Source organism: Rhinolophus sinicus, linkage group LG05 (assembly GCF_036562045.2).
Source record: "Rhinolophus sinicus isolate RSC01 linkage group LG05, ASM3656204v1, whole genome shotgun sequence".
In the NCBI taxonomy this organism is placed as follows: Eukaryota; Metazoa; Chordata; class Mammalia; order Chiroptera; family Rhinolophidae; genus Rhinolophus; species Rhinolophus sinicus.
Genome location: NC_133755.1, coordinates 28669689 through 28692126, shown reverse-complemented (window position 1 = coordinate 28692126; position 22438 = coordinate 28669689). Strand labels below are relative to the sequence as shown.

Below are 22438 nucleotides of genomic sequence, written 5' to 3'. Positions count from 1 at the left end.
CTATCAAGGAAATCTCTCTCAGATTAAACACGTTCATGAATGAATTTTAGTAACTTGTGAGCTATGGGTTGAAACTTCTAGGTAGCTAACCTAATTCATAAATTCTGTTTTGTTCTCAGGTAAGGGAAATAGCTTCTATTTGTGAATACTTGAGTTTAAAAGCAGGAAACTGGCACTTTGAAATCTATGCTGCATGTATATTATCATTTTCATTTCAAAAGGTATATGAGACATACTTTATTACAACTAGACAGTACCCAGAGATTATAGGTTTCTTTTGAGAATGTAATTCATTAATCAATTTTATGGCTATCACTGTGAACCTCCTCTGAGCCAAGAAATGCCAAAGCTGATGCCAAGTGAACTGACCTTTCAGAGTAAGGAAACAAAGTATTTCAATTCAGACTGAACACATGCACCTAAGGAACAATGAGATACAGCATCACTCGGCAGGTGCCAGGTTTCAAATTTTTAATGAGTTCATAGGAACTTTACCATGCCTTTTTAGGCATTTAAAAATTATCAATTTTTATTTTGGAGAGGTCCCAACTGAAACTGTTTTAAGACTGTTTCCAAGTCAGTTTAATCTTCCCAGGAACACTGCAAACAATTTTATCTTTTTGGAAACTCCCTTAAAAAGTACTAAGAAAAAACCCAGAATGTCTGTTGGTATAACATGTAGAAAGCTAAAACTGAGTCACTTACTGGGTAGAGATGGCAGCTATCAAAAAACAAAACAAAACAAAACAAAACACAAAACCCAAATCCTGTCTACTTTTTCTGTGTAATTACATATCACAGATTAATGCTTCTACTTTTGGTAAATAATTTTTAGTAATAATTCAATACCTGTTATTAAAAAAACTTTGTTATTAAAAGTAAATAACTTCCATATGGACCCACAGCAATAATTTTAAAGCCCGCACTCTTTTCATTGCATGGATTTTGTTCTATCTTCCAAAAAGATTTCTGGGCTTAAGACCTCTGCCCTAACAAAGATATACAGAGAGCAGCAAATCCTCAAGAAAGATAATTTTCTAGAAGTAAACATTTAAGATTCCATTATGTTAAATGTATTCTTATTTTAGTCTAGAGTATATACATTGAAACCAAGCTTCTGCTTTAAGGTAATCTGGAATCATTATGGGGCTCTATATGGCTGGCCTAAAGGACTTAATGGATCTTTCTAAATATAACTGCTCAGTATTAGAGATGGGAAATCTTTGGTCATATATTTAAACTAATCTAATCTGTGAGTCAGATACCAAAATGTAGTACCATCATTTATCCTGATGACTTTTTTTTTTCCTGATGACTTTTTAAAAAGACACCGTACTGATTTCTTTAGTGGCAAAAAAAAGAATCAAAGATTTTAGAGCTGAAAAGTATCATACTTTAAAGTCCCTAATAAATGAATAGATCTCTTCATAACATGAGTTAAAAAATACTCATCATAATGTAAAGTATCCTCTAGGTGGCAGGTTTGTAACTTTCACCCCTTTCTGCTTCTTTATGATCTACTTACAAGAATAGGAATGTGGCTTTTATAATCAGAAAAACGTAAAGTCAAAAAAAGGGAAGAAAAGACCATTTCAACCCTCTTGTTCTACAAGTAAGAACACGGAAATCCTATGATGTCACAACACCTGACCAGTTGTCAACGAACTAGTTAGTGGCAGAACCAGGATGGATCACTTTATCACACCAGGGAAGGGAGTGATCCCAAGGAAAGTGCTTTCTCTCTGTCTTTGAGATACAGTAACATTTAGGGACCCAGAGAAGAGTCAGTAAAGGAGAACAGGAGTTTATAATTTAACTGGGGAGAAAGACTGAGTTAATACAGTGGCAAATAGTTCAAAGTAATATGAATTATACAAGTAGTAAGGATTACGAAGTTTCAGGCAAGCATACTCACTGAGGATGTGGGTGACTTACCGTGTTTCCCCGAAAATAACACCTAGCCGAACAATCAGCTCTAATGCATCTTTTGGAGCAAACATTAATATAAAACCGAGTCTTATTTTATTTTATGATATATGATATGATACTGGGTTTTGTATTGTTTGCTCCAAAAGACGCATTAGAGCTGATTGTCCGGCTGGGTCTTATCTTTGGGGAAACATGGTAGGATTTCATCACATCAAATGCGGCAAGGATACCAGTAGGTGGGGCATAAATAAGTGAAGAGGAATAGAAATAAAGTACGAAAGGGCTGGAGGGTTATACAAAGGTTAACTCGACCATTCTGGCTTGAGTGGTGAGGGAAAAAGTTTTTAAATCTTTAATGGGCTTTAAAAAGCTAGGCTAAGAAGTTTGGATTCTACGGTTTTGGTATCAAGAAGCCTTTAGAAACGTTCTTGTCCTAAATTCAGTTTCCTGGATTTGCTCAGGCCATCCCTCTTGCTTGATATGAGCTCCTCACTCTTCACTGCCTCTGCAAGGTCCAAGAAGTCCTTCAGGGAGGACCGATCCCACCCCCTCCCAAGTGTTCTCTGACCACTCAGGCTCACAGTGCTTTCTCTGTTGATCTCCAAGCATTAGCGTCCGTTTATTCAAGTAATACTAAACTACTCACATGGTAGCTTTTTTTTGGCAGATACATATATTTTTATTACTTTCAGGTGTATAAAACAATGTAATAGTTAGACATTTATACCCCTCACAAAGTGATAACCCCTTTCCCCCAATCTGTTACCCCTCTGACATCGTATATAGCTGTTATAATTCTATATGACTCTATTCCTTATGCTGTACGCCATATCCCGTGACTATATATATATTAAATTATAGTTGACATTCAGCATGATTCAGCTTCAGGTGTACAGCGCAGTGGTCGGGCATACTCATATGATATCTTTTTATGGCAGGGACCATGTTTTGTATTTCTTTCTGCCACTCACTGCATCTAGTGCAGTGCTATACAAGTTGCAAGAGCTCAATAAGCATTTGAAAAGTAACTCAGAACTGGAGAACTCAGGCAGAACTCAGGGAGATTCATGCTGATAGAGTTCAAAGACACTGGGCCTAGGGGAATGAGCTGAGGGGTACCCATGGGCCACGTTAAGGAACACCAAATTACACAGGGAAAAAGCTATTCTCTTCTAATTGGAAGTTTTCTCTTTTCATTACGTCAAAGAAAATCTCAGCTCGTGCTAATATATCTTTGCCATCTTCCTTTGAGCAGGAGCATTTCTTATGCGCAGAACCTTTATAGTCAACAACAGTACCTGGCTAGAATTTGGTAACAGTACTTTAGTTACAGTCACCATCAGCACTGACGAGTAGAGCTGGAGTAAGTCTCTCCAGGTGTAGGGTCCTGTGAGTCCACGTCAAAAACGAAATGAAATTCTTTACTACCCATTTGTCAGGCTCATTTTCCTGGCTCGCTTCCTTGTCAAAGCTGTCACTCTATCCTTAGGGATAAGAAACTTTGGGGTCTTCTCTAAAGTCACCTCTCAGTCCGCCCACCCCCTTTTCATCCCTATATATTATATATAACTATATTATACATTATATATAATATGTTCTATATACTGACTCAGTTCTGTGGATTCCTTTCTTTGAAACAATTTCCAACTTTAACCTTGCTTTTTATTCTCCCTATGTTCAAGTCTATTGATTTCTCTACATCTGGGTGTCTCACCTCTATTTAGCAGCCTACAAAATAACTATAGCAAAAACTCCTTTAAATACCAAATATTGGTTCAGAAACAGAACTAGGTCCAACCAAGACCAGAGTAAAGTTCTGTGTAAACTGCTTGGAGAATTTTGTCTGAGCTGATATAGATCTGACATCCTGATGGGATGGGAAATCTATCTGTGGTTTCCCTGGGGTCTGGTAGTGGTATAAAGATGAAATGCCTTGTGAGAAACTGGTTTCAAAAAACAGGAAGGGGAAGGATGATTAACTGGGGTCTTGGAAAAATCAAGCAGAACGTATTTTTACCAATAATACAGAGATTATAAATTTTCAAGTTCATAATGGCTCAGGTTACCATGTATTGTGAGTTTTATGAAGAACTTCAAATCCTATCGAGAAACACAAATTTTAAAAAATGAGAGAATATTATATTTGAAAGTCATGTGTAGTATGCTGGTTCAATAAATTTAATATTTTGGTAACTAATGATTAACAATTACTAGTATACGAGTAAACTAATTTTATCCATTTGCATGCTTTAAATGTTCATTTCAGTTTAGGAGATCTCACCCTTTTAAAGTCCTCAGTGCCCGTACTTCCCGATAACAAAACCGGACAAGGCATCAACACATAACTACAGACCAATATCTCTTATGAATACAGATGCAGAAACCTTCACCAAAATACTAACAAACTGAATCCAGCAACATATAAAAAGAATTATACACCATGACCAAGTAGGATTTTTCTCAGGAATATAAGGTTGATTTCACATCTGAAAGTAAATTAATGTAATACGCCATATTAATAAAGGATAAAAACCATGCTATCTCAATAGATCAGAAAAGGCATTTGACAAAATCCAACATCCTTTCATGATTAAAAATTCTCAATAAACTAAGAATGGAAGGTAAATTCTTCAACATGATAAAGGGCATCTGAAAAACCCACAACTAACATATTTAATGGTGAAAGGCTGATGCTTTCCTGCTAAAATAGAGAATAAGATAAGGATGACCACTCTTGTTACTTCTATTAGCGTTAGGTTCTAGTTAGGACAAGTAGGCAAGAAAAAGCAGTCAGATTGGAAAGGAAGAAAACTATCTTTATTTGCAGATTCTATGATCTTATATGTAGAAAATCCTAAGGAATCCACTAAAAAAACTACTAGAACTAAGAAACGAGTTTAGTTAAGTTGCAAGACACAAGATTAATATACAAAAAGCAGTTATATTTATATACACCAGCAATGAATATTCTGAAAATGAAATAGAAAAAAACCATTTCATTTAAAGTAGCGTGAAGAGAATGAAGCACTTAGATACAAATTTAATAAATGTGCAAATTTGTACCCTAAAAACTAAAAATACTTTTGAAAAAAACTGAAGACTGAAATAAATGGAAAAAATCTTCTATTCATAAATTGGAAGACTTAATATTGTTAAGATGGTGACATTCTCCCAAATTGATCTATAAAGAGAAAACAATTCCTATCAAAATGCTAGCTGGTTTCTTTGTAGAAACTGACAAGCTGATCTTAAAATTCAGGTGGAAATTCAAAAGAGTCTAAATAGCCAAAACAACCTTGAAAAAGAACAAAGTTGGAGGACTCACATTTCCTGATTTCAAAAGTTACTGTAAAGCTACAATAATCAACCCTGGTACTGGCATAAGAATGGACATATAGATCATGGACTAGAATTGAGAGTCCAGACAGAAACCCATACATTTATGGTCAACTGATTTTTGACAAAGGTGTCAATAACCATTCAATGGGGGGAAAGAACAGTCTTTTCAATAAATAGTGCTGTAACAACTGCATGTCCATAATACAAAAGAATGAAGTTTGATGTCTATATTACACCATATACAAAGATTAACTCAAGATGAATCAGAGACCTAAAGAACTAAAACTACAAAAATTTTAGAAGAAAACATATGAATAAATGCTTATGAGCAAGAAACAAGAGAAAGAATAAATTGATTAATGAAACTTAAAATCTTCTGTGCCACAAATGTTACTACCATCAAGAAAGTGAAAAGAACCCTTGGAATGAGAGAAACTATCTGCAAATCATATAGCTATCTAATAAGGTACTGTGTATCCAGAATATACAAAGAGTTCTTAGAACTCAACAATAAAGACAAATAAATCAATTCAAAGATGGGCACAGGATTTGAATAGACATTTCTCTAAAGAGGCCAACAGTCCATGAAAAAGATACACTAGCCACCAGAAAAATGCAAATCGAAACCACAATATGAAAGCACTACACACCCACTAGGATGGCTATAATCGAAATACAGACAATGACAAGTTCTGGTGAAGATGTGGAAAGACTGGAACCCTCATATACTTTGCTGGTGGAATTGTAAAATAGTGCAGCTGTAGTGGAAAACAATTTAGTAGTTCCTCAAAATATTAGACATAGAGTTATCACATGATCCCACAACTCTACTCCTTGGTATGTACCCAAAAGAAGTGAAAACATATGTCTACACAAAAACTTGTATGAATGTTCATAGCAATATTATTCATAGCAGCCAAAAAGTGGAAATAACTCAAATATCCATCAACTGATCAACAAAATATCCATACAATGAAATATTATTTGGCCACAAAAAGGAATGAAATACTTATATATTCTGTACAACATGGATGAACCTTGAAAACATGTTAAGTGAACAAGCTAGTTACAAAAGACCACATGTTGTATGATTCTATTTATATGAAATATCCAGAATAGGCAACCCTATAGAAACTGAAAGTGCATCAGTTGCCTATGGCTAGGAGGAAGCGGGTGATGGTAATGAGGAGAGGCTGATAATGAGTATAGGGTTTCTTTTGGGCTAATGAAAATGTTCTGAAACTAGTTTGTGATGACGGTTGCACGACCCTCTTGAATTGTATATTTTAAATGGATGAATTGTATGGTATATGAATTATATCTCAATAAAGCTACTGAAAAGAATCCTTAGTATGTGAGGATTAGCATGTTAAGGAAGTACTATGTCCACTTAGGTCTATGCATTTAATTCTTTTCTCTTAGAAATTATATTAGTAATACACTCTTTTAAAATTATAATTTTATCGCTTTGATAATTTATCCACACATGTGCTTGACTATAAGCAGCAGGAGATTTCCAGATATGGACACGAGACATCTTTAAACATTTTGCTAGTCACCTTTTCTGGATCATGCACAATTGGACATGTGTTACTTCATACTAAAAAAAAATGTCTTGCCCTAAGTGTGACTTTTTTTCAGGCTTAGGGTCAGTGATAATCTGAGTGATTAAACCGGGGTATTTTCAGTTTTAGACAGCATAGCCAGGTACTCACAGACCTGTGAAAAAAATAAAAATGAGGAGTTCTCTAAGAATCAATAGAACCTAATCAGATGTGAAACCAAAGACAGTAGTTATGTATGGGATGTACTCCAATAACGACATCTCCCCTATATTCTAAATTATCCCCATCTCCACAGCAGCAAGGACTGCCAGCACTTTTTATTTAGTTGTCACATCCCTCATTTATAAGGTGTCTTTTACTCATAACTCCCAGAGGAAGCAAGTGGATTGCAATTGGCTTAAGTCACTTGAGTGACTTTTCATTTTAAGCTTGTTAATGACTTCACAGCTGCATAAATGTTAGAAAGTAATTTCAGTGAGTTTAAATCACATCAGTTTTTCCTAAAAAATTGGGGCTCTATATGTAGAGCTTCTCCATCCATCCAATCAAGTGGTGTGTCTTAATGATTCAAATCCCCTGAGTCCTTACACTCCATTCAGTGTTTAATTCCTTCATATATACAGTAAATCCTTTTAATATATGTAGCCCAGTGATTTAACCTTGAAAGATAAACTTTCCTTACAACATTTCTAAATAATGCTATAAACACCATAAATACATCTCAAAGAGTACTGGTGAAGCAGTGGAAAGAGACAAGCTTTGGAACCATATAGAACCTGAGTTCAAATCCCAACCCAATTACAAGTGGCTGAAACTCTATGGGTCTTGATTTCCTGTCTGTGTAACAGGTAAGTTACTATTCTGTTGAGCTCTTTTGAAGATTTAAAGTAACATATAAAAAGAATTTAGTATAAGGCCTGTCATAAGATACTGAATAAATGGTAGCTCCTATTTCACTGACTTGAGCATTTGTTGTATCTGTTCAGCTGTTCAAAAAATAGATCTGAAGTAAAGTCCTTTGTGGTTTTCTGAAAACCAGTTCAATACAACAGCTCAGGTTGTTTCTTATGTACTTAAGACTAATTTTTGGGGTAAAATAATTTCTTACAAAGTGACCTGCCATACACTTGTCTATTCAATCCAAGTCTAAGTAATAATCTAATACTGACAGGGTAGTTTGGAGAAATCGGAGATAGTAAAGCCATCTATATTTGCAAGTTATTCCCAATTATTCCCCAAGCAGCCCAATTCTAAAATTCAGTTATTTAGAACCACTCAAATAGCATCCCTAGTTACATATCCACGTTTCCAAGTTTATCTTTACTTTAAAGACCTGTTTTTCCATGATTCTGAAAGATTTTGTAGCACTATATATGAGAAAGAATTTGACTTTCCAAGGTGTTAATTTGTATCCAATAGCCATAGGGAAAAACATGATATAAAAAAAACTCTAAGTGACTAAATTTAGTTAGAATTAAATGAACTGGCTGATTTGAAATATTTGTCATATAAACAAAAATATTTATATAAGTGTGTCCACAATAGTTTCACTTCATTAGAAATCTGCATTTCACATTTTCTATGGGTTTAACTTTTAGAAACTGACTTCATATTTTTCCTCTGCCTCTTTACAAAAGAAATTAAGTTATTTGTGATGAGGGCTACTTATTAGCAGAGGCAATAAAAAGGACTCAATTATTTAAAATATACAGATAATAAATGTTACTTAATAACCTTGAAAAGGTACCGTACAAGGTCTGCAAAGACAAGTAATAACAATTTCAGGAAGTATACCTCCATTATCTATCTGTGTAGCATTCAAAGGCAGGATGACAAAAGCTACTGCACAAACAATTTATAAAAAGTTCAATTTGGTTATTTCAGCTTCAATTTCCTTCCCTAAAAGATGAGAAAAATTTTCTGATACCACAGAAACTATTACAGAGGAGAGTTAAGTCTCCTGAATGGTCACTTTCTCAATGAAGCCTACCATGACTACCCTGTTTATCATTTAGCAACTGTACCCCTTCCTATGCTCACTGCCCCCCACCCCATGGCTCTTAACATTTTCTAATTAGTTATAATGTTTATGTTTTATTCTACTTCCACCCCGACACACAGGACAGGGAGTGTTATTTTGCACTCTGATGTAGCCTGAATGCCAACAGTGTCCAGCAAATGGCAGATGCTCAATAATTACCAATGACTGAATGAGTATATGTAACAGATAAGAGCAACAAACACTTAAAAGATTAATCCTCCAGATCAGATTGAGAAAATTTCTGAACAACAGTTAAACATCCCACCACTTTACTTAGCTCACATTTCCCTTAGAGACCCTACCTGCCTGAGTGCGTTCCTATGGCCACCACTGTGCCACTTGGATGAAAATCTGCACAGTGTCCTGGTTCCTAGAAGAGAGACAGACAGCTGTTGGGGAGTACATGAGAAAAGTCTCCCTAGATCTATGGAAATAGTAGCAAAAACATTTGAAAATAACCTGTTTCATATAAATATGGAATTACAATCAACTTCATTGTAGCCAATGGGAAATACCACATGGATATGAGAGGAAAAAGAATTTCAGAGCAGGAAGGGATATGCGGGCAGAGTGGTGAGGGGAAAGGACCACCAGCATGTGGCTAGGCAGTGGAATAATAATGAGGATAATAACAATGAACATTTGTACAGTCATCTGGAGTCTGCAAAGAATGTGTACGCACCTTTTGTGCTAGAAAAGGTGAATGTCTGGGTGGGGTAGGGAGAAAACACAGTTAAGAGACCAATTCAAAAAGAAGACAGTTGAGTCTGTTAGTGAGCAGCACTTACTGAATCAAACTGCAGCACCACCAGACGCTCAAACATTTCCATAACAATTAATGCTCCACGAAAATGTGAAATTTTTTGATTTTTACTACTGAAACTGACAGAAAAATTGAGCTTTGGCACTGCTTAATTTGCTTCTTCAAAGTGGGTTCATGCTATACTTTGTGACTAAACACTTTCTCTGCCCTTTACTGAACACTTTGTTTTAACCAATACTGAGTCCTTTTTCCTTCGCTAGTTCCCAACTGCTAGTCTGGGGAGTTGCTGTGGGGGGGATTATAATTACATTTTGCTTTACTCACATCTACGAGCCTGGTCCATTCCAGCCTGTGTTCCACTGAGTTCCACATGCACACCTGTCTGTCCTGAGCACAAGTCAAGAGCAAATCTTTGAAGGGATGTGTGGCAAGACCCCAAAGTTCATCTGTATGACCCTGAAAATGAAATACACCTATTGTAAGAAATAAAGGGTGTCATCAAAAACGCTCAGTTAATGGTTAAAATCATACAGCTTACCTGTACTTCTATTTGGAAGCCATCATTAAATGTTCCCCGTAAAATAAAGTTTCGTGATGTGCCTACTAAAAATTGATCTGCTTTTCCTTCTGCTACAGCTCTGATGGTTCCATACTGATCAGGAACCTAAAAAAATAAATTTGTAATGTCACCATCCACACACTAATGTACATTAACTACTACCCGAAAACTGCATTTATAGCTGAAAGCAGAATTCCAAATTCGAAAGTAATATGGTAATCTTATGCTAATAGTAACTCATTTATTCAGACAATTACATTTTATTTCACAGAAGTTACATTATTATCAACGGTCTTTGCTTCAGTCATTTTAAATTTATATTTTATATGATTTCAAGAGTTAAGGGTTAGGAGTAAAGAGGAGTAAGTTCTATTGGATTACGTGAAGAATATGGTCTAGTTTTAGTTATTTTGTTTTGGGAAGTCATTTGGCCTAAGACAAATGTCTTTATGTGTTATATAATGATAATTATAATACATGCCCTACCTACTCTTCATTGTTATAAGGATCATTGTGCTAAGGATCAAAATATAAGCAACAGTGCATGTGAGATTTCTCTGTAAACTAAAAGGCAATATATTGTAAAGTGTTATAACTCATTAACCCGACTCGTTGGGAGATCAATCTCATTTAATTGTATAATCTCAGTGAATGTTATATTAAGATAATAAGCCCAAAGAATGACTTTTTCTGAAATAATGTAATTCTTTTCTTTTTATGAAGTTGGATCCAAAATTACTCCTAAAAGTCGGATCCAAAATTACAAAGAACTGAATTCTAAAAGTAATCCAAAATTTATGTCAGAAATGGAAGAGAGGTTGAACTAGGTAATATAGCTTTGACTACAAAGGGTATGAGTTATCGGTGAAAAAGAGAAATAGTATGAACTCAAGGCTGAGATAAAGCAGTTCTTTTTTATCTATCTTCTTAGAAATAAAACCCAAGAGCAGTACTATGAGGATACTCTTTTTTAGAGAAGATTTTGTTTGGAAAGCATGCTATGTATAGAAAATACTGAGCATGAGTTCAAAATTTAAGTCACCAAAAAAAACAGAAGCTATATTAAACTCTGAGATTTGCCCTTTCTTTGGGAATTATTGATCTAAAGTACTATTCTTAACTATTTCACTTCCTGACGCTTCAATTCAATTATCACACTTTCACTGAGCACATAATACCTGTCAGGTTTTATGGATACTCTTGGTCCACACCATGAAGCAGACACGTGCATAGATAATTAGTGATTACCATTAAGTCCACTGTTGAAAAGATTATTTTTAAGTTTTAAAAATTAAACTGGTCATTTTATATACCTTGGAATAGGATATTGTATTTGATAAATGTTTGTTGAATTTTAAGTTTGCATGGTTATGTTTTGGATCACTAAAAAGCATCTTAGATATAAACAAGCAAGTTAATTATTTTGTCCAATCTTTTTTTTTATTCTTTCAAATTATTTTGTTTAATGAATGCTTTTTTTTTTTTTCAGGGAATGAAATGACAAAGATGTGCACCAATTTCCCAGAAAAGTGTAAGTTACCTTAATGTGGGACAAGACGTGAGTTTAGAGGATTTACTATTTAAGAATTTTTATTTCCATCCTTACCTCAATCTCTCTTTCAGGATTCAGATCATGATCCCACAAAATTATTTTTCTGTCTTTTCCTCCTCCAGTTAATAACATCCCATTTCTCATCTGACAAAGTGTGAACACACTGCCATCATGAGCTTTGATTTGTTTGCTGATCTGATAAACACCTAATATAATGAAGGAAAAATAAAAATACTAGTGATAACATTTTCCATCAGATTTCAGTGGATTTCTGGGAGAAAAATTTAGAACTACCGATGATCTTTCACTTATGATGGTGTTACATCCTGATAAACCCACTGTCAGTTGAAAATATTGTAAGTTGAAACGCCTTTAATGTACCTAACCTACCGAACATCATAGCTTAGCCTAGCCAGTTTCTACTGAATGCGTATTGCTTCTGTACCACCGTCAAGTTGAAAAACTGTAAGTCAAACCATAGTAAGTTGGGGACCATAATCAAAAGTTCCTATGATGTAACAATCAAAAACCCATTTTCAGCAAGTCTAATGCAAGGCAGATAGTGAAATTTAATATAATCTTTTGCGTTTATGTCAATATTTAGTTACTCTGAAAATATTTCAAAATATAGCCTTACAAAAAGGTAAGCTAAAGTAGTGATAATTCCATAGACAACAGAGGGTACTCAGAATTTTACTGTCTCCTATAATCATCTTATGTAGTAGTTAGGGTAGTATTTTTTTATTTTAGAGCTGAAGAAACAGAGGTATAGCAGTAGCTTTACCAATCCCCCATAGTTAGTGACAAAGCTGTGACTAGGATTCACACTGTGTCTCTTCATTCAGTGTTCCCTTAAGTTCAAAAAAGCCTTCATCTCCTGCTGAGGTTAACAGTCATAGTATTTCACATTTAGCAACCACTGTTAACCTGCCCTGCCAAGGAGTACTCCCTTTATTTGCTCAGATACCAGGGACTGGGAAAGGCACTGTGGCAGAAGTGGGCACTGGAGGCTTGGAGCAGTGGCGTTTGACCAACCAGAGAAGTACTTCAAAAACTGGTAAAGCTGTACCAGTGTTATGGCTGAAGGACAGCCCAACTTTCTGGTATGGATACTGCACTTTACATGTACCCAGGGAGGGACAAGGCAGGTACACCAAAAATATTTTAAGTCAAGTCCATGTGGAGTTTAAAACACACACACATATTCTCTCTCTCTCTCTCTCTCTGTCTCTCTCTCTCTGTCTCTCTCAGATTCTCTTTTTTAAAGGTGATGATAAGATTTTCACACTGAAACTTTTTTTTTTTTTTTTTTTTGTAATCATGATGCCTTACTCAGAAATGCTTTTTATCTGGCTAGTGCGGCTGGTAGAGTAAGAGTAAGGCTTTTTGGAAGATAATTATCTCAGCAGAATTTGTTACCAGGTTAAAAATGGGAAGATAGAGCCTTGTTTAAATATGGCCAAAGTAAGTCAATAAACAAATCTTAGATCCTTTGAAAAAATTCTAAAAATTACAAATTTAAAAATTATTCAGTGGGGGAAATGGGTGAAGGTGGACAAAACGCACCAACTTCCAGTATAAGGTAAATAAGTCCTGGGAATTTAATGCACAGCATGGTGACTATAGTTAACAGTACTGTATTGCGTATTTGAAAGTTGCTAAGATAGCAGATCTTAAAAGTTCACATGAGGAAGTCTATGTGAGGTGATAGATGTTGACTAGTGCTCATCATTTGGCAATGTGTATACATGTATCAAATCACTGTTGTATATCTTAAACTCATACAATGTTATATGTCAATTATAACTCAATACACGTGGGGAAAATGTTCGTTTCCTAAAATAGTTCACCAACTGACAAATGTATAAACAAAATATGGTATGGAATATTATTCCATGCCATGGCATATTCTTCAACCATAAAAAGGAATGAAGTACTGACACACGCTACAACATGGATGAACCTTGAAAACATCAAGGTTCAAGTGAAAAAAGCCTGCCACAAAACAACACTTACTATATGATTCCATTTATATGAAATGTCCAAAATAGGCACATCCATAGAGACCAACAGTAGACAAATGGTTGTTAGGGGTTGAGGGGAGGGAGGAATGGGAAGCATTAGCAGTTGCTAATGGGCACAGTGTTTCTTTTGGGGCGATGAAATGTTCTGAAGTTCAACAGCAGTGATGGTTGCACAACTCTGGGAGTATATTTAAAAAACCACTGAATTGTACATTTTAAAAGGGTGAATTTTATGGTATATAAATTATATCTCAATAAAGCTGTTATTAAGATTGATTAAGAGTGTTCATTTTTACTCATCTTTCTATTTGAGCTGCCATGATATTTTAAAAATTAACTAAAATTTGTAGGGCTTTGGTATCCTAAAAAAAAAAATTATGCTACAGCAGACTAAATATTACTCAGTGTGAGGGTGCTAGTATACAAATACTTAATAGATGGGTATATCTGGCAGAGAGGAAGGAAAGGGTTTGCCTGATGTGGAAAAGAGCTTGCCCGATTCAGCAGAGCTGAAAGCAGAACTCCAACAAACTTGCTTTATTAAGGTCAACTGCTTCTGCTCACATCAACATTCATCACTTAAAAATACTTTAAACATTGAGCAAAACAATTATGTCCAGTAGGATAGCCAGCCAATTATCTATCGTGGCTCTGGTGTGACCAAGACAGAAAGGACATATGAGAGACGTGAATTTTCTGAGAAGATTGTTGGCATTATTTGAGCATTAAAAAAACAAAACAAAACAAAAAGCAAAGGGCTTATTTTCTTATGCATGGTTAAATTAGGAGTCATCTGAAAGTATCATGGCATCATGTAAGAAATCACAAAAAGCAGAGGTGTGGAGGTTCATAAATCTCCACCAGAATGCCGGAAAATGAAATCCAGTTCTTCTATTTTTAACTCAGATTCCATACTTTTAAACATGACAAAAACCTTGTTAAACACTTAAGATCTTCCTGGAATGATGGGAGACTAGAAAACAGAGAATAAAACTGAAGAATAAAGACTTCATCGAGAATAAAAACTCTATACAGTGATAAATTCTGAGAGTCCCACTCTCCACCCTCTACCCCAGGAAAGTTATTTCCTAAGGAGGATCTAATATTTAGCTAAAACATTTCTGTGCTTCAAATTTAAACAAACTAACAAAGCTTCCTTTAGATAGTATTTACCTATTAAATAAATTTATAGTCAAAGATTTCTTTCTCATGGGCCTGTATTCCTAACATTTCAATTTAAACCAAATGTTTGAAATACTTGTCAAGAACAATAATTATTCTTGAATTTAAAAACCTATTGTACATCCAGGTATAATCACCACCACTGCTATCCAAGCTTAACTGCAAATTTCCCCTTTCTTCTGATCTCTAACAGAAACAAAGTTTCCATAAAAAGCAAGTTAACCTTGACTGCCAAATAAAGATCTCTTTGGAGGGCTTTGTGTGCCTATTTAACTATAGAATCCAAATACCAGGGAGACTTTGAAATTCATGTTATATAGTCTTAGCAACTGGGCAAATGGGCTCATGTTTGGACAGCAGGTAAAATGGTGGTATTTCTTAGTCCCTTTGAAGGAACTTAGATTAAAAATAATGAACATTCTAATGGTGTTCTAGATACAATCAACTTCCTTTCCTCACTTAAAAATTGTGAATTATTTCATATAAGAAAAATTTTGTATTTCATATATGCAGGAAACAAATACCCTGTGCCCCAGAAAAAAACAGAAAATACTGAAACAACCTAAGTGGTCCACTGACAGAGAAATGAATGAAGAAAATGTAGTGTGTGTGTGTGTGTTAAAAAAGAAGTAAATTCTGCCATTTGCAACAACATGTATAGTCCTTGAGGACATTACACTAAGTGAAATAGGTTAGAGAAAGATAAACACTGTATGATCTTACTTATATGTTCATTTAAAAAAAATGAACAGAACAGACTGGTGGTTATCAGAGGTGGGAGTGGCGGAAAGGGGTGAAGGTGATAAAAAGGCTTTTAACTTCCAGTTACAAGATAAATAAGTTCTGGGGATGCAATGCACAGCATGTTGATTACAGTTAACAATATTCTATTATATATTTGAAAGTTGCTAAGAGAGTAGATCTTAAAAGTTCTCATCACCAGGTGGCCAGTTAGCTCAGTTGGTTAGAGCGTGGTGCTCTTAACAACAAGGTTGCCGATTCGATCCCCGCATGGGCCACTGTGAGCTGCGCCCTCCCTAAAAAAATAAATTAGAACAACAACAACAAAAAAAAACACCTCTCTTTAAAAAAAAAAGTTCTCATCACAAGAAAAAAAACAGTGAGGTGATGGATGTTAACTAAATTTACTGTGCTAATCATTTTGCAATATATATCAAATCATTATTATCATACACCTTAAATTATACATTGTTATATGTCAATTATAGCTTAAAAAACTGGAAAAAAAGAAAGAAAAATACTAATCACTTTGAAGATTCCTGTTAGCTTACATTTAGGGTATGGAAGCAAGAAGAAAAATATACAGGAGAGCTTATGAGGCATAAAATACGGTTGGCTTGTCTCCTACTTACTATAGTAAAAGGTTTACCTACGAAATTATGCTTTTGCCATCCAAAAATGTCACTTTATCAGACATGATACACCACGGTATACTCAAATTGTAGCTCAGACTGCCACGGGTACAGAAATATCATAGCAGGGATATGCAAACAGGTTCAATCTGTTGAAAGTTTGGGCAAGAATTTAAAAATGGAAACTGAGCATCTGCTCTGATCTGGGCTTAACACTTATTTCACTGTACTCACCAAATCCTTCCCAGCCATACTTACAGAACGGAAAACCCCAAATAGAAAGGAAGAAACAAAATTCTTAGCAAGTTTGCCTGTAATGGGGTCAGTCATGTAGCAGAGCACAACACAGGCCATTTCATGTGCCCAGTTTACAAGATTAGATTTCCTGTTTCCTGTGTGTGCACACGCAGATTTTCTTTGCACAAGTTTTTCAGATAAAAGCCAAAATAAAAAACAGCCTCCGAACCTTTCGCTGCCTCTGCCTCTGCAACACATATTAAGCTAACTGAAGGGTACATTTATACTCAAACTCTACTCATGCCAACAATTTAAGTCACAATTTTGATGTACAATGCTGTTTTCTGGCATTTTTGATACTGAACAAATGTGTCCAGAAAAAAGTAAAGAGAGATAAGTGGGAAAGGTAGTTGATAAACACTATTGTTCTAAATTTCTTTTTTTTTCTTAAGAATCCTCATCCCACTGCCATCCTTCTCATATGTGACGTTTGAACCTAAACTGAAGGAAAGAGGCTACGAATGCATGGCCAATGACTGGTTCAGTGATGATACAATTTAAGGATTATTTTGTTAACTTCTAAATATGTCTAATTCAATTCAACTACAAAACTTAGAAATTCAGGTGAATGGATATGGAAAACACTAATGTAGTTAGTGTATCTCCTAAAAAAATACAGTATAAAAATCATCACAATCATAAGACATCTACAATGCTATACTCACATTCTACATTGCATGAAAACAGTGCTTTAATCAGTACCACCTGACTTCTACACTGACACTCAAAGGTAGGATTAAAGTCATTTCCTTAATAAATGTTTAACAAATCATTTTCAAAAGCTAGTACCAAATGCCAGACATTGTGTTAGTCCTGGGAAAGTTTATCAGGGAAGAGAGACATGTAAATTTGGTCTTTCCTCCTGAGCATGGGAACAAGGGTTCCCTTATTCATTAAGTCACATGTGGTTTCCAAGGTCTGATGCAGAGACTCCACAGAGAGACAGGGTAGGGGATATTCCTCTCTCTCTCTCTCTCCCTCTTTCTCCCCACCCCATCTTGTTAACTTGTTCTGTTTTTCTTTTTTAATATCTCATTTCTGTCATCCTTGCAGGCTCTTTTCTAGTCAATCTGTGGGATAAAAGGATCCTTGGCCTCACCGCTCTTCTCTCTTCCATGGTGAGCTCAACTAGGTTTAAGGATTCAGAAAATCTGTATCTTTTATCCCTACATAAATTTTCAATGGCTTAGTATACATTAAACTGTTAAGAGGAATTACAAAACACTACTATTTTTTAAAATCATATTTCCTTCAAATTGGCTACCTATCACTTGTTTCTGTTACCACTTTCACATGACAAATTTATTCACACTACCCTGAATGCCCCACATTCATAGCCACCTTTCTGCCTTTGCTTGCACTGTTTCCCTAAACTGGGACCAAGGTTCCCTATCTTTTGTAGTCCTGTACATACATTATGGTTTACCTTAAATACCATTTCTTCTGTGAAGGCTTCAAAAACTCAGAAGATCAGAATGATTTTTCTCTTAATCTTTATGCTGTTTAAATTAACGTATATCTATACCATCTCTTTCTAATTATTTTGTATTAACCTCCTAGAAAGTTGCGTAGAGTCAAATGTAGGTTACATATGCTTAATAAATAACTGGGTAAGTAATTTAATTAAAAAAATCATTATGAAGAACCTTAAAACCATTAGGTATGTTAGTAGCTCTCATAGTGTTTCACTGCAGTTCTGTCTCCCGGTCTGGGTAAGAGATGGGACCGCAATACCAGTATGTGCAGATTAGAAAGGAATGACTCAAACAGGAGAATACTGTACCTTTGGGTCCTTTCCCAGGTGTGGGTTCTACAGTAGTTTTGCTCCATATAAGTGTGACTCCACCTGAGTCTCCAGTAAGAACATCCCCATTCCCCAAAAATGCTAAACACTGCACAAATTTTGGTTTTTCATATTTCTACAAAGAAACAATGAGAAATTTTAGCTTTCCCTTTTGGCATGATGACTTTATGCTTACTCAACAATTGAAAAATGAAGCTTTTATAATGAACTTATAACAGTCTGATCCTTACCCCAAAAATTCCCTGTTTTCTTGTTAGTGAATTGCCACTCCAGGTCCAGAAAAAAATATGAGATTTACCACATGTTATTATGATATTTGCATCGGTTGGATGGAACTCCACAGCCAAAACTACTTCATTTGTTGTCTGTGGAAAAAGAAACAAAGCTTTAAATGAATGTATATCCTTATCTCCATCAAGTACCAATTATGGCTACTGATAATCAAACACAGGATAAAATTTTTAGAAAATGCTTTTTCTTCCAAGACCTATTTTCTTGAAACATTTTAATAACTTTTTATAATAATGATTATATTTGATGTCTTTATACTGTTATATGTTTTATGTTATTTATATATAATAACTCTGCACTAGAAAGACATTTTAGATTATTTTAGTTTCTTGCACAGTCAGGGAAAAGCACACTACAACTATCACATGCAAGAGCAAAGTAAATTTGTCTTAAAGGTACTGCCATTTTGACTTCAAAAAAGTCTTAGCTTTATTTTTACTATTATTATTGACCACTCATTCATTTAAGAAAATATTACTGATTTAGAGATTCAGCCTCAGGCTAAAGCCTTAAAAAGTAGATACAAAATGGTCACTACCGATTCATATAGAAAAAAAAACAAAGAGCTTTTATGCTATTTCCTCAAAAAAACTTAGAAAAGACAGAAGTTAAGTTTAAGACTAGAGTGAAAAAAAAGGAGGAAAACAGGCATGAGAGTCACAAAGGAATTACCAGTAGTCTTTTCACTGAAATTACTGAAGTGATGATGTTTTTAAAAACAGTGTATTTCGATATGTTCAGTAAATAATTTAATTCTTACTAAATTGGTATGTTAGTAAAAGCACCTACTTAAACTTAGTAGTGAGGTTGAGATCTACATGCTTGTAAAGTTGTTTATTGTTAGCTGGTGTTCACCTGCAGGGTGATCTTTAATGTTTTTTAACTTAGCGAAGAACTTCATATGTATGGAAGTACTTCCGCACTGCAAACCAACATGGTAATCTTACGAACAAAGTGAGTTAAAGACAATACATTTTATATTCTTATAGTACTAATAAAATGACACTTGAAAAAACTGACCTAACTGAAAAAAACTTTACAATGGCTCCAATATTTCTGCAAATTTTACATTTCTACTACTAACATTTGGGCACTGTGGCCTTGCATGGGCACATAAGTAAAAGCCAAACAATCTAGTCTGAATGCTTTTTCCCCTTATCGGGTTATAAAATGAAGGAAAAGGGCAGTACTTCTTCTTGTTACAGAATTCTCCACAATGTTTAGTATGGAACTAAATATAACTAGCAGGTCAAAGTAAATTTTAAACATAATGTGTTAATAACACAGCAAAAGTTAGTCATCTCTTTTCTAGGATGATGTTGCCTTTTAAAAACTGAATAGGCCTTAGTTCTCACTTAGACAAAATCAAAACTACTTGACAGTTGACTCTTACGTCAAACTGATTAATCAAAGGTTATAAAATATATACAGTCTTATTGTGCTAGTGATAAGATAGTCAAGACATAAACTGATCTATGAAATTAAATCACTTTGGATAACAATGTAGCCTTATAAGATATTTTAACTTTTTATTGATATGTATTATATAAACAGAAAAGTTCACAAATCCTAAGTATGTAGCTTGATAAATTTTCACAAACTGAACACACCTCTGTACAGCATCTAGAGCAAAAAATAGAACATTATTAACATCCCAGAAACACCTCAGATCCCTTTTCTAATCGCTATCCCCTCTCTCTGCTCAAGTAACCATGATCCTAATTCATAGCACCAAAGATCAGCTTTGTATGTTTTATTTAAATGGAATCATATAGAATGTACTTCTTCATGTCTGGCTTAGTCTATCAACATTACATTTGTGAGATCCATTTCATGTAGGTGCATATATTGCAATTTACTCATTCTAAGTGTACAGTATTCCATTTTATGGGAAGAACACATAATTGATTTATCCATTCTCCTATTGATGGGTATTTGAGTAATTTCCTTTTTGGGGGGACTACCATTATTCTTCATCACATGCCTTTTGGTCAACACATTTATATACTTCTGTTGGGTTTACACCTAGGAGTGGAACAGGATGGGTCAGAGAGTATGCAAATGCATACATTCAACTTTAGTAGATAATGCCAAACCATTTTCCAAAATGGCTGTACCAATTTATATGCTCAGCAGCGGTATGTGAGAGTTCCAGTTATTTTACACCCTCAATCTTTGTATATTTGTCTTATTCTTACCTATTCATATTTCCACAAATATTCAGCTTGTCAACTTCTATATCAATCATTCTGTGATTCTGACTATGATGAACACAGAGATCAATGTAATACTGTCTTCTATTTGTTTTTATTGCATATTACTCCATTTATTTAGGTCTTCTTTAATTTCTGCCAATAAGGTCTTGAAGTTGCCTTCCTGAGTTTTAAACTTACGTAAATTAACAAGTTATGTATCAACTCCCCAAATCCTTGTGACTTAAGCAAGAACAGAGCTCATCTACAGTTCTGAAAATACTCATCTACAGTTCTGAGACTAAAGTCGACACACAAGGAGAAGCTATGAGAAAAGACAGAGAATCAGTGATTCCTGAGGCAAAATTCCCCTATGATCTTTCACTTGCACTGGAAAGAGTTCTAATACAGACATTTGGGACAGAGGTTAGAGAACTTGCTGGCTGACTGGGTGTGAGAAATGAGGGACAAGGAGTCATGAAAGATGCCCACATTTCTAGCTTGGACAACCAAGTGGAAAATGGTGTTACCGTGTTTCCCCCAAAATAAGACCTAGCCGGACAATCAGCTCTAACGTGTCTTTGGAGCAAAAATTAATATAAGACCCGGTCTTATTTTACTATAATGTAAGAGCGGGTATAATAAATATAATATAACACAATATAATACCAGGTCTTATATTAATGTTTGTTCCAAAAGATGCATTAGAGCTGACTGTTCGGCGAGGCCTTCTTTTCAGGGAAACACGGTACTCACTGAGAGGTGAAACTGGCTGGGGGCTAAGGAAGATGATTACGACAGATTTGGGTATGTTGACCTTGACTTGCGGGAATAGGACTACAAATAAAGATGCCTAGCAGGCAAAAAGAAATGTAGGTTTAAACCTGTGAGACAGATCAGGGCTGGAGTTAACTCATGTGGGACACAGCAGATAGTAACTAAGGCCATAGTAGAAGTATATGATATCAGTGGAGGACATGAGATATAACTGAGGAATACCAACTTAAGGTCCTAGAAAGCAGATCAAGGCATGGCCAGCAGGAGGAAAGCCACTGAGACTTCATCTGGTACCCTTTACTACAAAGGATCAAAATTCACATATTTCACTTCGGTATAACTTCCCTATGAATGATGGCTGAAAGACGATCTGTATCTTCATTGATGTTTTTTTAAAGTTTGAGGTTTCCTGACATCTTACATTCCTTTCAAGTACAATCAAATCTACTCTATTTGTTTCAAAAGATTAACTTACACGAAAAGAAGTAAACTCTTTTCAACCAACAAGCTGAAAGCTTGAAGCTTATACAAAACAAAACTGCTGAGAGAGAGCAGAGCGCACGCACACACAAGCAATTGAAGAGGAATGCGATGTTATTTAAGTGTACAGCAAACATGTCATAGGCTTTTTTTAGTCACCCTGTCATTTTGAATCCCTTTGAAAGCCTGTCAGAGGGAGTCCATTTCTGACCCACGTGAATGCAGTTGCAATGCTAACCGTACATTCTTCTCTTACAAGTTATAGCCTGA

At 35.1% G+C, this 22438-nt stretch overlaps 1 protein-coding gene across 4 annotated transcripts in view; it reads right to left on the bottom strand.

The window, feature by feature from the left end:
- EML4 (EMAP like 4) overlaps window positions 1–22438 on the bottom strand; it is a 141051-nt gene that overhangs the window by 18803 nt on the left and 99810 nt on the right. For all 4 annotated transcript variants that reach the window (XM_019757066.2, XM_019757062.2, XM_074331922.1 and 1 more), the window contains 6 exons: window positions 18659–18793; window positions 18408–18543; window positions 11803–11954; window positions 10176–10301; window positions 9962–10093; window positions 9177–9244 (listed from right to left, as the gene is read on the bottom strand). In XM_019757066.2, coding sequence (XP_019612625.1) covers window positions 9177–9244; window positions 9962–10093; window positions 10176–10301; window positions 11803–11954; window positions 18408–18543; window positions 18659–18793 — 749 coding nt within the window. The remainder of the gene's footprint in view (window positions 1–9176; window positions 9245–9961; window positions 10094–10175; window positions 10302–11802; window positions 11955–18407; window positions 18544–18658; window positions 18794–22438) is intronic.